General features: G+C 36.0%; 1 protein-coding gene across 5 annotated transcripts in view; it reads right to left on the bottom strand.

Annotated features, from left to right (window-relative positions):
- Positions 1 to 16741, bottom strand: part of SLC4A7 (solute carrier family 4 member 7) — a 110539-nt gene that overhangs the window by 41842 nt on the left and 51956 nt on the right. For 4 of the 5 annotated variants that reach the window (XM_081969822.1, XM_081969821.1, XM_081969824.1 and 1 more), the window contains exons 4-7: positions 14436 to 14574; positions 11132 to 11292; positions 8658 to 8846; positions 6985 to 7323 (exon numbers count right to left, since the gene is read on the bottom strand). In XM_081969822.1, the coding sequence (XP_081825948.1) occupies positions 6985 to 7323; positions 8658 to 8846; positions 11132 to 11292; positions 14436 to 14574 (828 nt within the window). The remainder of the gene's footprint in view (positions 1 to 6984; positions 7324 to 8657; positions 8847 to 11131; positions 11293 to 14435; positions 14575 to 16741) is intronic. The other variant, XM_081969825.1, reaches the window with a different exon arrangement.

Below are 16741 nucleotides of genomic sequence, written 5' to 3'. Positions count from 1 at the left end.
ATGCTGCTTTGACCACTTTAAAGGAAATATGAGATATTATCTAACAAGTAAATAAACAGCAACTGATCTGGAAAAGAATTTATCAAGGCTCATAAACATTTTAATTCCGTCACACTCTGATTACTAAAATAAACTTCACCTTGTTCAGTACTAGAAACTTGACTAAAACCAATAATTTAATAGTTGATACATTATTACTTTATGAATGACACTACTTTCTGCCCTATTTTCAAACCCATTTCTAGGTAATAGCTGTTTCTTAACATAACAAATATGTATATCTATCAAAGGATATTAAAAGAGATATTTCTTGCTACTACAATTAATGCTTTTAAGAAAAGCAAGAGAGTAGTTTTCAGTACAGGTAGTCCTTGACTTACAACCACAATTGAGCCCAAAATTTACGTTGTTAAGTGACACATTTGTTAAGTGAGTTTTGTCCCATTTTAGACCTTTCTTGCTTCAGTTGTTAAGTGAATCACTGCAGTTAGTTAGTGTATTAGTTGTTAAAGTGAATCTGTCTTCCCCATTGATTTTGCTTGTCAGAAGGTCGCAAACGAGTGTCACATGACCTTGAGACACAGCAACAGTCATAAATATGAACCATTTTCAAAGCATCTGAATTTTGATCACATGATCATGGGGATGCTGCAAAGGTTGTAACTGTGATAAAATTGTAGTGGTCATAAGTCACTGCTGTTACTTTGAACAGTCACTAAATGACTGTTGTAATCGAGCACTACCTGTAATAGATTCTTCCTTAGACACATGTACATTTTCTTTTGTAGTTCAATTTCTAATGGATAGTTACAATTTTTAGTTTTCTTATTTTTCATATTGGTTTTATTTGGTCATTTCAAATTACTTAAAAGAACACACTGAAATTATTATTTTGATAGTTGGCACACAGAGACCACAATCTACAGTTGATGAACAAATTCTCTGAAGCTGCTATGCTCTTTGGCCTGACTATAAGCCTGAACAGAAAAATTAAAATACTTCACCAGCCCATGCCTAATACCAAACCAATAGAACCCAAAATCACTGTTAATGACACCCAGCTAACAAAGGCAAACAACTTCAAAAACTTAGGCAATATCATCTTGACTGATGAATCTTTAGACAAAGAAAGCAACTCTAAGGTTAGAAAGGTCAGCCAAGCATTGATGCAGGTGTGTACTAAGGTTCTCAACCAATACAAGAGCCACATCAGAGACAGAAAGAGAGGTAGAGGGAAAGGGAAATGGGGAAAGAGAGGGGAGAGAAAAAGAAAGAAAGAAAGAAAGAGAGAGAGAAAGAGAGAAAGAACGAACCAAAGATTTATAGAATACTTTGAGCAAAATCTGCTCAGGAGAATCAAAGTCATAATTTTTAATTACAAAATAAATACAGGTATTTTTTTAAAAAAATGCAAATTGTAAATTCCAGAAGCAGAATGACAGCCTCATAAATAAAGGATGCTTTTGACTTCCGGTTGATGTCATGGCACTATCGGACACGAAAAGTGGACCTCTGTGAACTCCCTTCATCAGAGAGCCCCAAAAGGGACTAAAGGTACCCTGTAGAGGTGATAAAGAGTGGAGGGGTGCCCTGCAGGTTGCAGAGAAGGCTAATTCACTCTCAGCCGACGATGAGGTGGAGAGGCAGCCATTATGGCTGCCATGAAGCTGGAGCAGCCAAAGAAACAAACTGCTGGAGTGGTGTGGATTAACAGGGACTTGGTGATGTGCCTTTTTTTACCTAAAACCTATCCTAAAGAAAATAAATTTTGGAAAAGGGACTCTTTGAAGAGTTTGTTTAAGGGGTGAACAATTACAGAGAGAAAAATCAAAGACCCAAAAGAAAAAGATATTAAGAAGAGAGCGCAAAACCTTTAAAAACACAGAAAGATTGGATCTCTAATTTTTATTGGCAATAAGGCATTTTAAAATGCTGGAATGACTTGTCAGAATTTTGATTATTTGTTTGAATAAATACAACAGAACTTGTTACAATCTATGCAATGTTGAAATTAAATGGAAGGTGCTATCTACTGGTGAATGGAAAACAAATAACACCTGGATGACTGCTATGCTATCTATTGTTTTATACTTATCTATTCCATGACTACTGTAACTCTAATATTGAAAATAAAACTAAGTAAAGTGACTTTTAAATATCTGGAGCTATGATTTAACTTATAGCAGGGACTTAAGGAGACATTTGGAAATTTTCCTGGATTACCTAAAAGAGCTAAATTGACTAACTGTGGGATATAAATAACCATATTACTCTATTTCCAGAGGAGCAACATCAGGATTGAGTAAATGGTTTCCAGTTCAACTTTCTGAGGGAAAAAAAATAATTGAGCCTGGGGAAGTGATAGAAAATTGACAAACTACTGAGTGATATTTGGACTTATCAAAAAAAGAAGGCAAGATGTTTCAGTAGGGGGAAATAAGAGGGTTGCAAAAAGAATTAATAGTGATGTTTCAAAGCATTTGTGATACTATGACAAGGAATCACAGGGAGATAATGCACTTAATAACATAAATGGAAAGTTAGAAAGTGCTCCACAGGAGACAATGAATAATGATTTTAAAAAAGCCCAGGAAATAGAGAGGAGATAATGGAGAGACCAAAGGAAAAGACAGAACTAAATAAACAAACAAAACAAGAAGATAAGAAGGAAAAATAAAAAAATAAAAAAGCAATTCAGGGGAAATACATGCTAAAAGGCCAAAAATGATACTAGATGACAATAATCCTATAATAACATCTATGAAGTGACACCAACAGGTTGTACCTGCCAAGAAGAATAGGGGGCAGAGGGCTATAACTGTTGAAGAAGATAAATTAAGTTTGAATGATTATGTGAACCAAAATACAGAAAGATTGCTGCAGGCTGTGAAAACGGACAACATTATAAAAACAACAGAAATAAAGGCAGAAAATAAGGAACAATAGCTGGATGACAGATTAAATTGATGGAAAACCAAAGCTTTGCATGGACAGCACTTGAAAAACATTGAAGAGAAATGTGATAACAACTTGACATGGGCATGGCTTAAGAGAGGAACCATCAAGAAAGAAACAGAAGGTTTAATACTTGCTGCTCAAGAACAAGCATTACAAACTAATGCCAAGAAAGCAAAGAAATAAAAATCCACTGACAATCCAAACTGACTTTGCAATGACAAAGTTGAAACTGTTTCACATTTAATATGTGAGTGCAGCAAAATTGCGTAAACAGATTACAAGCTAGACATGATTGAGTTGCTAAATTAATCCACTGGTTACTATGTAAAAAAAAATCTATCTGTATCCAAAAAGCCATGGGATCATAAAGTGGAAAAAGTTACTGAAAATGCGACAGTGAGCATCTTGTGGGACTTTCGAATACAGATGAATTGTCATTTGGAACACAACACGCCAGATATCACGGCTGTTAAGGGCCGAAGCGTGCAGTTTATTGATATCACTGTACCAGGAGATGCCAGAATCGAAGAAAAAGATCACGGAATATCGCAACCTGGCTATCGAAACTACATGGCTATGGATGAAACATATAAAAGTGATACCCATTGTCATTGGGGCACTTTGTACCATGTCCAAGAATTTTACGAAGTACATCAAGAAATTGCAGCTTCCTGCAATAACACCAGCAGAACTGCAAAAAAAACCTGTGCTACTTGGAACAACATATATTTTAAGAAGATACTTGGTGGATACATAGGATGCTGGTATCAACCATCAGAGCCAGTCTATGATATTTGTGATACATTTTAAAGCGTTCAGTTCACTGAGTTTCATGTTAAATGAATAAAGTATATAATAATAAATTAATAATAATTAATAATCTATAATGGACATACTTTTCCATACGTTAATAGAAACCTCTAAGCCCAAATGAATGTGAAACATTAAATATCTCAAATTATAGAACTCATTCAAGATAAAAATGAAAAAGAAAAAAAGAAAGTAAATTGTTTCCCTGTCATCTTAATATGCTTGAAAGTTTATTAACAAATAAATAGCAAGTCCAAAATCAAACTTCAAGTACATATACAAACCTTAAATCACACTTCATAAAGCATATAGGAAATGTGAAAGAGATGCATTTAAAGCCATACAATTTGTAATCAAATCTCCCTATCAATTCCTGGTGCATGGGGTTGGCAGGTTTTAACCATAATGTAATTAGTACTTGTCATGCAGCAACCAAGTATCCTAGTGTAAACATACACAAATGCCAAAGTGTCTCTGCAAACATCATCATAAAGGTAAGTTTCCTCTGTCCAGTCATATCCGACTTTAGGGGCTGGTGCTCATTTCCATTTCATATGAGGAAGCCAGCACTGTTCAAAGACACTTCTATGCTCATGTGACCAGCATGACTATATGCCAAGGTGCATACAATACTGTTACCTTCCCACCAAAATTGTACCCATTTAGCTACTTGCATCTGCATGCTTTCAAACTGCTAAGTTGGCAGGAGGCAGAGAGACCTGCTTATAAAGATTAGTTGGAGGCTTAAAGGTCTTTCCCTGAGATAAAACAAAGTAAGGTCCCAAAGGTGCTTTTTCAGGAGGCAACTGAACTTTACTGGTTTTTTTTTTCTTTTGAAGCTATTTTGCTTCTCTTTTCTTCAAAAGAAAAAAACAAGGAAGTTCAGTTGCCTCCTGAAAAAGCACTTTTGGGATAACCATGACCTGGATGAGTGAGAATCTCTACAGAATTTTAAATAAAGTGAGGAAAATATTCAGTAGAAATATGATCAGTTTTAATCTATTATTCCTTGTCTGACCTTCAGATACTTTGGAAAATAGGTTGACCTCTTCCATTCTGCGACAGCCTCTCAGATATTGGAACACTGCTATCATGTCTCTTTTGATATTTCTGTTCACTACACTAGCCATGCCCAGTTCATGTAACCATTTTTCATGTTTTAGCCTCCAGTCCCGTCATCTTTGTTGCTCTTTTGTGCACTCCTTCTTACCATGTGATCTTGATTGAATCTCTCTTAATGCAATTTAGGATTTCATTGGCTTTTTTGGCTGCCGCTACACACTGTTGGCTCATATTTAATTGTTTGTCCATTAAGACTCCAACTTCCCTCTCATAGTTACTGCTAGTTACTGCTATTAAGGCTAATTTCTCCCAATCTATATGCGTACTTTAGGTTTGTCTTGCCTAATTCTTTACTTTTCTCTATACTGAATTTCATTTTATTAGTTTTAGGGCCCAGTGTTCAAGTCTGTCAAGATCCATCTGGCTCTTGAGCCTATCATCTAGGATGCCAGCTATTCCTGCCAGCTTAGTATCATCTTCAAATTTGATAAGTTCCCCTTATATTCCCTCATTTAAGTTATTTAGGAAGATATTGAAGAGTACTGGACCTAAGACAGAACCTTGTGATATCCCACGGCTTACCTCCCTCCATGCAGACGTAGTATCGTTAAGGACTACTCGTTGAGTACTGTTTGTCAGCCAGTTACATAGATAGATAGCATCTGATGCTGATGCTATCTATCCCAATTTTTTCTAGCTTATAAAGAAGTAGGCTGTGGTCTACCTTGTTGAACGCCCTGCTGAAGTCTAAGTATACTATGTCTATAGTATTTCACTGGTCTACTAATTTAGTCATTATGTCAAAGAATGAAGTAAGATTGGTTTGGCATGATCTGTTTTTAACAAACCTGTGCTGACTTCTAGTTATTACTTTACTCATTTCTAGATGTTCACAGATCTGTTTTTTTATCTTTTCCAGATTATCTTTTCTAATAACCCTAAGAAGGTTCATTATAATTTCAAACAGCTGCCAAGCAACTGGTCATAGGTCAAAATGTATACATGCATGTGTGTGTATGTTAAAGACTAGAAAAATAATTCAGTATCAATTAAAGACAACACTGATTGTAGATATGTAAAAATCTATTTTTGGTTGAAATATAATTGCAATATAATTATTATGAAAGTGCATATCCTAAAAAGTTTCTGCTCAAAAGATATACAGTTTCCTGTTTTTTAGCAATTTTAAGCAACTTATAATACTTCATTATTTCTACATGATTTTTATAGCCTAATTATAATCATGATAACATGGACAGTGTTCATCTTTCAAAGCTACTCTGAAGGCTTCTTTAGTTAAAAGATACAATGTTTTATATAACTAAGCAAATGAAGAAAAGGGTAACTTGAAACTGAATCAATGATTATAGTTAGATAGTCACATTTTAGCCAGAGTATTATTCTCTGGGACTAATAAATATCTATGTATGAAAAGAACAGGATATCCGAGAAAGAAGTATCATGCAAGAATTGTCCATACCATATTCTTACTACAAGAGTTGTCTCATCATACAATTTATTTTTAGAGCCTAAGTAGACTTGCTGGGTTCTCTTTCTATTTAAATATCTCTTTGTTATATCACATAGTATAAAATATTCTGTATTCCTATTCAGTCTCATGTAATGGGCAAAGTAGCATTACTTAATAATTACTAGTGTACTACTGTAATCTTGAAATTAGGTAGAAATTTCACAACAGAGATCATGATATTTGGATTCTTAGTGTACCTTCCCTATAGGAATTAGAAGTTTTGAAAATGAGGAAAAGGCCACCATTTTTAGTTTACAAATATATAACTTATCCCCCCCTACATACACACACAAACACCTTTTTTATCTTTTAAAGCAGGAGCACTTGCTGAATGAATTCATTTTGTTAAGAAACAAAAAAGTATGGAGAAATGTTCACACATGTAATTGCTTTCAATGTATTAATATTTATGTTAATATTAAGGATAACATATTTTATCTATTTCAAAATTCCAAATAAAGTTCTCCGAGAAAGTATCACGCAAAAATAATGAGGCATGCAAACAAATAGCAGACTGATGTACAATTTATGGGTGCTAAAGCTGTGTGATTAAAATTTTCGCAGTGGGAGTGATTCAGCTGCAGAAAGCACCACACATGGCTAATTTGAGTTCAAATAGTTGCCTGGTGTTATGTCACTATTTTCCTCTGTCCTCTTCTCATCTTCCTGAGCTTCTAAATCTTCCTCGGGTGGATGAATTACTACTTTAGGAATATCATCATTAGAAGGAGACACCTGATGCTCGGTTGGCTGGAAATTTGTGGTTCCCTTAGAATCACACCTAGGACTGGAAGGTGGAGTGCTTTGTGGGGTAGGTAAAGGGGTTGTACTCCTTGAGGTTGTTGGAGATCCAGGAAGTAGGTAATTGAGAAGAAGGGATAAACGATTCTCTCCTCTCAGGGAAATATTTGAGGCAGAGAGACCTGCTCGTAAAGAATGGCGGGAGGCTGAAAGGCCTTCCCCTGAGATAAAACAAATAAAGTGAGGAAAATATTCAGCAGAAACATAACATCATATCATCTGATACTATAAAACATTTTAAAGGCATAATTTCATAGGTGAGATAAGTAAAATATTGAGTGCTAAGCAGAATTTTAGATGTTAAAAAAGTCAGCATACAGCATAATGAACATTTAAAAGTCATATATAGATATGTATATAAATTGTGATTAATTCAGTTCACAGCTTTGAAGAAAATATCAACACTATAAACCATTCACAGGATTGATAGATTTATAAACGATATTAATTGTCCCCCAAATCACTGAATGTTAATAGTTTTTACAGCCCCAAACAGATTGCTATGTTTATAATAGAAATCTATTTATTTTGAATATGCAATAAAATATTAAGAATCTTTCTTAATGCAAGTTTCAGAAAATATGCAGTGAACAAAAACATGCATGTCTATATGAATCCTTACCACAACTATAAAAATGCATTTGACAGTTCCAGACAGATGTAACCTCACAATAGAATCAAGGATAAATACTTAAATGAGCATCTTTTAAAAACCAGCATTTATTATTAGTTTCTAACTATAATGAACAATTCATTGAAAAGCTATTCAATTTCTGGTTAGCAATTTAGATTTTTAGACCGCTTACACGAAATTAAGTAATCTAAGAAAATTAAATTGTTCAAAAGCCAACAAAGTTGCAGCAATCAGAATAAAAAATTCAGATAACACGATTAAAATGAAAATTACCTGAAAAGATGTCAGATTTCCAGAACATAAAAAATTAGCCCAATTGTGACAGAGAGGAGCAATCAGTGAATAAAGAGCACAAAACATGTATATCTTATAATATTATATTTCTATAATAAATCATATATCTGAGATATATAATATTCACAATTGCAAAATCAGGATATCTTTTTAGGCAAAAAACACTCCCCCCCCCAAAAAAATTGACTCTTTAATTAGTACTAAAAGAAAGCTAACATCAACAGTGTCATTAACAAAAAAAAAACATGATTTTACTGAAAATGATGACAGGAAGATGCAGAAACTAAGAGGAGATAGACAACACATATGTAACAAATATCCACAGCTTTTCTTTTACATATATCATGCTTTAGGGTAGTAGAAAGACAAAACTATGAGTTCAATGATGCAATAATTGCCCTAAACTTTCCAAGTTCAAAAGATACAAATATAATTTTATTTTCTGCACAATAATTATTTTTTACTTGGAAAGAATTCTAATCTTATTTTTGCATGTGCTGACTTTTCTCACATCTCTGCATTATATTATTAAACCATAAAACAACTGGATGCCACAACTTATCTCACCATTTCTTTCAAGCAAGAGAGGGTCAGAATGTTTCTTGCCTATATCTGCAAAGGATCGGACGAGGGGAATCCGATTACTAAACTTTTTTTCATTCTGATGATGATGTCTTTTCAGAAGGGCTTCTCTGACATTTTCTCTCATTGATTCATCAAGGTGGCCAGAAGCTATCATGTTATCCAATACCATATCTACAAAGGAAAAATGAAATTTAAAATAAATATGAAAGATTGATATATCCGAGAAACATCTTGGATTTGGATTTGGATTTATTGGATTTATATCCCAAAGGACTCAGGGTGGCGTACAACATTAAAAAACACATATCACAAAAGTTAAAAGGAAATTAGATAAGTATCCAAAAAACCAAACCCAATTAATATATCAATAACATTTTAAAAATTAGATAAAATTAACAGGCCAGGCCGGCTTGATGGAAAAGCCAACTTTTTACGGTGTGTCAGAAGGACCAGAGATCGGGGATTATGCAAAGCTCCCGGGGCAGCTCATTCCAGAGGGAACGCGCTCCCACAGAGAAGGCTCTCCCCCTGGGGGTCGCCAGCCGACACTGTCTGAACGACGGTCCCCTGAAGAGGCTAACCCTGTGGGATCACACTGGACAGTGGGAGGCTACTGGTGGCAGTAGGTGGTCTCGCAGGTACCCTGGGCCTTCAAGCCTTGGATATGTAGGAAATGTTTAACAAGATAATATTAAAATGTTTAGTACTAAATCGTACCAAAAATGGAGTATGCTTATGATTCTCTGTATTATCCAGCTGGGATTTTGTAGACGTAGATTTTAGTGTAGTGGGGAAAAGAATAAAGGGAAAAAAATCCTACATAATTCAACAATGCAACAACTAACACTGGTGGCTGCTTGCCAAAAGTTATTTTCCTCATTTAGCAGCTATTCACAAAAAAATAACAATAATCATTATTCATTCCTATTCTAGAAAAGCTTTTTCTAGCCTCAGTACCCTCTAGATCCGTGATGGCGAACGTATGGCACGCGTGCCACAAGTGGCATGCGGAGCCATTTATCAGGGCACTTATCAGCTAGGTTCACCTTTTTAAAAGCTATTTTTCACCTTCCCCAGGCTCCAGAGGCATTATAGGAGCCTGGGGAGGGCGAAAAGAGCCTCCCCCGCCCCTCCGGAGGTGAAGCCGGAAGTGACTTCCAGGTTGCTCGGAGGGTTGTTTTAAGCGTTCCAAAGGCTTCAGGGACGGTCTGAGGCTTCCCTGATGCCTTCGGAGTGCTTAAAATGACCCTCCGAGTAACCTGGAAGTCACTCCGGGTTGCTCGGAGGGTCGTTTTAAGCGTTCCGAAGGCTTCAGGGACCGTCCGAGGCTTCCCTGATGCCTTCGGAGCGCTAAAACCACACTCTGAGCGAACCGGAAGTGACTTCCGGGTTGCTCAGAGGGTCATTTTAAGCGTTCCGAAGGCTTCAGGAACGGTCCGAGGCTTCCCTGATGCCTTTGGAGTGCTTAAAACCACCCTCCGAGCAAACCGGAAGTGACTTCTGGGTTGCTCGGAGGGTGGTTTTAAGCGTTCCGAAGGCTTCAGGGACCGTCCGAGGCTTCCCTGATGCCTTCGGAGCGCTTAAAACCACCCTCCGAGCAAACCGGAAGTGACTTCCGGGTTGCTCAGAGGGTCGTTTTAAGCATTCCGAAGGCATCAGGGAAGCCTCGGACAGTCCCTGAAGCCTCCGGAGGGCCTCCGGGGGGTCAGGGGAGGCTCTTTTCGCCCTCCCCAGGCTCCTATAAAGCCCCTGGAGCCTGGGGAGGACAAAAAAACATGTAAAAATGGGGGGGTCGTGCATTGTGCGCGCATGCGCACTGGGGGGTCGTGCATTGCATTATGGGTGCGGCATGCCCGCACTCGACCCCCCTGCGCTCCCCCCACTTGTGGCACGCGAGCCAAAAAAGGTTCACCATGACTGCTCTAGATGTTTAGCATTTAATTCCCAGAATTTTCAGTAACAGTTAAACCACTTCAAGAATTTAATCCACCCATCTGGAACATTTCCAAAACCAGGAAAGCTACTTTGGATCATAATATTTGGTGTAAACCTAAAAATATTAGCTTGATGATGATCTGTTGCAATTCATAATGGACCTTGAACATCACTAAAGGAATGAGAGTGTGCTAGGTTAAAAAAATATGATTTGAAAAAAGGAAAGTTTCTATTCTAAATAAAGCAGAATTAAATAATACCCTTGTCACTGCTTTCAATGAAAAAAGCTATCTCTAAAGTCATGAAAAAGGTTGTTAAATACAAATATATGACTTAATTTATACCCTGCTGGGCTGCATCAACAGGATTTTGAAATATGATTGCAATATTGTCAACAAAAATTAGAGCATAGAATTCCTGTTGGTTTTTTTTTTGCAAACACAAGACACAAATGTATTTTAATTACTTTACAAAACATATAAAACACATTAAAATAAAATCTTAAGTAAAATATCTGTGACCTGCTATTTCATCCAGTGAATTGGCTCTCATATCTAACATGACCGTTCCATTTAAAATGCAACTTCTCAATTCAAACAGACTATGAAGAGACAGAGTAGCCACATAAGGTTTGCTCCACCGCTCACCACCATCTTCAACATCTTCTTCAAATTTTAGCCATCTGCAATATATATATATATATATATATAAAATATGTATAACAAACATGTATAGTGAAAAAGTTTTTTAAATACAAACGTGTTCGGTTTATCTTAAATTAAAGTTCTTTCAATTGTCTCAGTCTCTGAAATCTGTATTTGATCTTTACTTTTCCAGGTATCCTATACAATTTAATAACTTGTTTTTAAAGAGATTTGGAGATTAATATCTGTCTATGCAGAATTAAAGTCTAGACTTCAATGGGACCATGTGTAGGATTCTACTTTTATTTTAGCTTACTTTTTCAGTGTTGCAAAAAGACAATGATTTTTACAAAAATGAGAAAAAAACTCAACTTAGACAAAGCATTAATATCTATAGCTAGAAGAAATATACTTAAGGGTTTTGAAACTTCAGTTACTTGATGGCCTTCAAATGCCCTTCAAAAGAGGAGGTGGAGTTGCACTATATATAAGAAATGACTACATCTCTACAGAAATAGAGCACAACAATGATAAGAACTATCTTGAATGCATTTGGGTCAATATTAAAGGTTGGGGGGGGAAATGACATTGCCATAGGTCTATGCTACAGGCCACCCAACTAAGCAGAGGAAGTAGATGAACCTTTTGCTAGTCAGCTAACTAAGGTATGTAGGAAGCACACCACAATAGTAATGGGAGATTTTAACTACCCTGACATCAACTGGGAAACAAACTCTGCACCAAGTGGAAGATCCAACAGGTTCCTAACAAACCTTGCAGACAACTTTGTTTTCCAAAAGTAGAGAAGGAAACAAGGGGATCAGCCATATTGGACTTAATTCTCACTAACAGAGAGGAAATGATAGAAGGTGTTGAAACCACAGGTACCCTGGGGGCAAGTGACCATGCAATATTGGTATTCAACATTATGCAAACACAAGTAGTAGAACAAAGTAAAACTAGAGTCTTGGACTTTAAGAAAGCTAATTTCAATAAACTTAGAGAGAGCTTGGGAAAAATTCCATGGATGAGAATCCTCAAGAGGAAAACAACTCAAGAAGCTTGGGAAATTTTGAAAAATGAGATTACAAAAGCCCAGTCTAGCACAATACCAATGAAGAAGAAAAATAACAGCTCCCAAAAGAAACCAGCATGGCTGCATAAAGAACTCTCTGACAAACTGAAAGACAAAAAAGATAAATATAAAAAGTGGAAAGAGGGGGACATAACTAAGGCAGAATATCAGTCCGAGACTGTAAAGATGAAGTGAGGAAAGCTAAGGCTCACAATGAAGAAAGACTTGCCACAAAAGTAAAAATTCACAAAAAAGCTTCTTCCAACAAGAAAAACAAGAAAAAGATTAAGGAAACAATTGGTCCATTGCTAGGAGAAAGTGGCAAGAAGGTGACAAGCAACAGGGAGAAAGCAGAACTATTTAACTCATGTTTTGCATCTGTCTTTACACAAAGGGATAAAACAGTCCAACCTATCAAAAACAGCATCACAAAAATCAGATTAGGAACACAAATTGAAATAGGGAAGAAAATGGTAAGTGAGCACCTGTCTACCCTAGACGAGTTCAAATCACCAGGACCGGATGGATTACACCCCAGGGTTCTGAAGGAACTAGCAGATGAGATCTCAGAACCACTGAATTATATCTTTCAGAGATCCTGGAACACCGGAGAACTACCAGAGGACTGGAAAAGAGCTGATATGGTTCCCATCTTCAAAAAAGGGGGAAAATAGATCCAGGAAACTACAGACCTATCAGCCTGACCTCAATGCCAGGAAAGATTCTGGAAAAGATAATCAAGCAATGAATTAGCAAACATCTAGGAGTAAACAAAGTAATAGCCGAAAGCCAACATGAGTTTGTCAAAAACAGATCATGCCAGACTAATCTTATTGCATTCTTTGATAATGTGACAAAATTAGTGGACCAGAGGAATGCCGTCGATATAGTTTACTTGGACTTCAGTAAGGCTTTTGATAAGGTAGACCATAACCTACTACTAGAAAAAGTAGAAGAATGTGGGTTAGACAGCTTCACCACCAGATGTATTCGTAACTGGCTGACCAACCGCACTCAACGTGTAGTCCTCAATGGAACTGCATCTACATGGAGGGAAGTATGCAGTGGAGTACCCCAAGGCTCTGTTTAAGGCCTAGTACTCCTCAACATCTTCATCAATGATTTGGATGAGGAAATAAAAGAGGAACTCATCAAATTTGCAGATGACGCCAAGCTGGCAGGAATAGCTAACACTCCAGAAGATAGGTTTAAGATACAGAAGGATCTTGACAAACTTGAACATTGGGCACTATCTAATAAAATGAAATTCAATGGTGAAAAGAGTAAGGTTCTACATTTAGGCAACAAAAACGGAATGCACAGGTACAGTATAGATGGTACCTTGCTCAGTAGTAGTAACTGTGAAAGGGATCTTGGAGTCCTAGTGGACAACCATTTAAATATGAGCCAGCAGTGTGCAGCAGCTGCCAAAAAAGCCAACACAGTTCTAGGCTACATAAACAGAGGGATAGAATCAAGATCACGTGAAGTGTTAATGCCACTTTATAATGCCTTGGTAAGGCCACACTTGGAATACTGCATTCAGTTTTGGTCACCACGATGTAGAAAAGATGTGGAGACTCTGGAGAGAGTGCAGAGAAGAGCACAAAGATGATTAGGGGACTGGAGACTAAAACATATGAAGAACGGTTGCAGGAACTGGGTATGTCTAGCTTAAGAGAAAGAAGGACTAGGGGAGACGTGATAGCAGTGTTCCAATATCTCAGGGGTTGCCACAAAGAAGAGGGAGTCAAACTATTCTCCAAGGCACCTGAGGGTAGAACAAGAAGCAATGGGTGGAAACTAATCAAGGAGAGAAGCAACTTAGAACTGAGGAGAAACTTCCTGACAGTTAGAACAATTAATCAGTGGAACAGCTTGCCTCCAGAAGTTGTGAATGCCCCAACACTGGAAGTCTTTAAGAAGATGTTGGATAGCCATCTGTCTGAAATGGTATAGGGTTCCCTGCCTAGGCAGCGGGTTGGACTAGAAGACCTCCAAGGTCCCTTCCAACTCTACTATTGTATTGTAAATATTCAAAAATATGCCATTTCTCTTAATTTATTATTATGAATGAGAAGCAAAAGGAATTATCTTCCAAGTTACCTGGCAGTTTCTTTCCATTCATATTCTTCCCCTTCTCTAAAATAAAGTTCATCCATTTCAGTAAAAAGATCATGTGGAATGTGTTCTTCATCATCATCCTCTGTACCAAGGATAAATTGCACTCTCTGGGATGGTGTGTCTTGATAAAAATTGAATTTGAGACACTTATTCAGTAAATATCTACATTCTTATCCATATCAACACATTACCAATTATAAATGTATTTGTGGAGGAATAGGGCAGAAAAAAGCAAATAAAAGACTATATTGTCCCTATAAAACTATCATTAATAGTATTATTAGATGTTTAGTTCCTCAGATCTCAATATAATTGTAAGTAATAATTCTGTAAAATGACTATACGTTATAAAAAAACTAATTAAAAATTAACCAAATCATGACAAAATACAATTCAAGACAGCTTCAGTTCATGGATTTGTTTGCCCAATTAGGTGACCTTATGAAGAGAAATTGCTAATGCAAATACACATACTGTATACTCTTAAACTTCATATTTATGAACTGTATGCAGATTAGGTTTTAGGCACAAACACTTCCCAGATTTGCTCACACTAAACCAAATAATAATTTGATGGCGAAAGAGAAATATGGCTGTAAAATTTCCTTTTTCGTCCATACTGTTATTACTTTATTTTATCATAAACCACACTTGGTTGGCATAGCTAAAAGAATGAATTGAATCAGTACAAAATTTTACAAGTTTATTTGCAAATGTTAAAGGCAAAAATAGACAACACTGCAATGTTATATTCATGCAACTTATTAAAAGTTTGACAAAGTACAAAATAGCAGTAAAGCCTACTAGTCTTAACTAGTACTGTGTGAACTAGACATAAACCACTACTAACAGTACAAGGATAAAAATTAAAACTTATTATTATGTTTTAAAAATGAATAAGAATCATATTTAAGAAACCATATTTAAATCATTTAAAAATAGAATGAACATTTGTAAATTATAATCATTCGCAGTGTTTTTATGCATAAGGAAAAGGATTTCAAAGTACTGAATTGTAACTAAAAGCACTGCTATTTTAATATATTAATAAATCAATAGCATGAAAATAAAACCTCCCATATTTCACTACATCCAGATTGCTTCTAAAGGCTGATTTCTTATGGCAAGGATCTTTTTTATTTTCTTGTCTTCTCAACTAAATAAGACTGTGTATTGTCTTCTTTATAGACTAAAGCAATCATAATACAATATTGATTATTGTATTATGATTGCTTTAGACTATAATAATCATGCTATCCACCGGTCAGGCATTTAACCACAAGAACATGAGAAATAGGATTTATAAAATTTAAATCTGTACTTCACTATTGTTTAGCCATACATAATCTAGTTTAAAAAGTATGGAATACTTGAACAATGGTCATCACTCAGCTGCTGATGTAAAACAATTGTTGATTCAATGAACAAGTTATAGGCAAAGCTTTATAATGTCTCTATGGACAAACAACTCATATTCAGATTATACAATCCACTTGTTTTCAGGGTAGGAATTGAGGGCAATCCCATTCCTGCCACCACAATAGCTGATAGGTTTTGTGTTCTCCCTCTTTTGACTCCGATTTCCATGAGTTCCATTTCCTCTTACTATCATTCCAAAATGCCACTATTACTCTATGCAATTGTTGCCTTTTTATTATTTATGGTTAGCCTAAAATTATTTCGTGCATAATGTATTAAAGTTTGCAAACACGAATTTCATCAAAATAAAGGTTTTGGGGTTTTTTTCTTTCTATGCAGACTTCCTTTGATTATTAAATGATCAATGCATTAGCATTTGTTACACAATATTGATATTTCCCTCTCCCACTCCTAGATCGCTGAGAAATAATCATTCATTTTACATCTAATAGTGCCTGGGGCTATAATATAGTAGACATTATCTTACTGCTACACACCAGATGTTTAATGTTTAAAACTTTGTTTCATTTGTTACAAGGCATTTATATTTGGATTGTAGATGTGCAGTTACAAAAATTTGGTGTTTCGCTTGAACATACACTAATATATTCCAACATTTGCATTGCATTTAGAGGCAATTCTGCAAAACACATGTGTAAAAAGATCAGCTATCATAGCATATAAAAGGCCTTTCAATCCATACCAAATGTTTAAGATTCAGAACACAACAAACAAGTAAGTTATAATCGCAAGTACATTTGCTGAACAAAATGAAAGATATCATGAGTAAATGATGGCAATGGAACAATTTATTAGTGGCACATAAGGGAAGTAAATACTCTGGAAGTTTTGTTCCACTACCCATGACC

Source organism: Natrix helvetica (assembly GCF_964273705.1).
Source record: "Natrix helvetica genome assembly, chromosome: Z".
In the NCBI taxonomy this organism is placed as follows: Eukaryota; Metazoa; Chordata; class Lepidosauria; order Squamata; family Natricidae; genus Natrix; species Natrix helvetica.
Note: the sequence above shows the minus strand (reverse complement) of the source record. Positions and strands in the feature narration are given on the sequence as shown.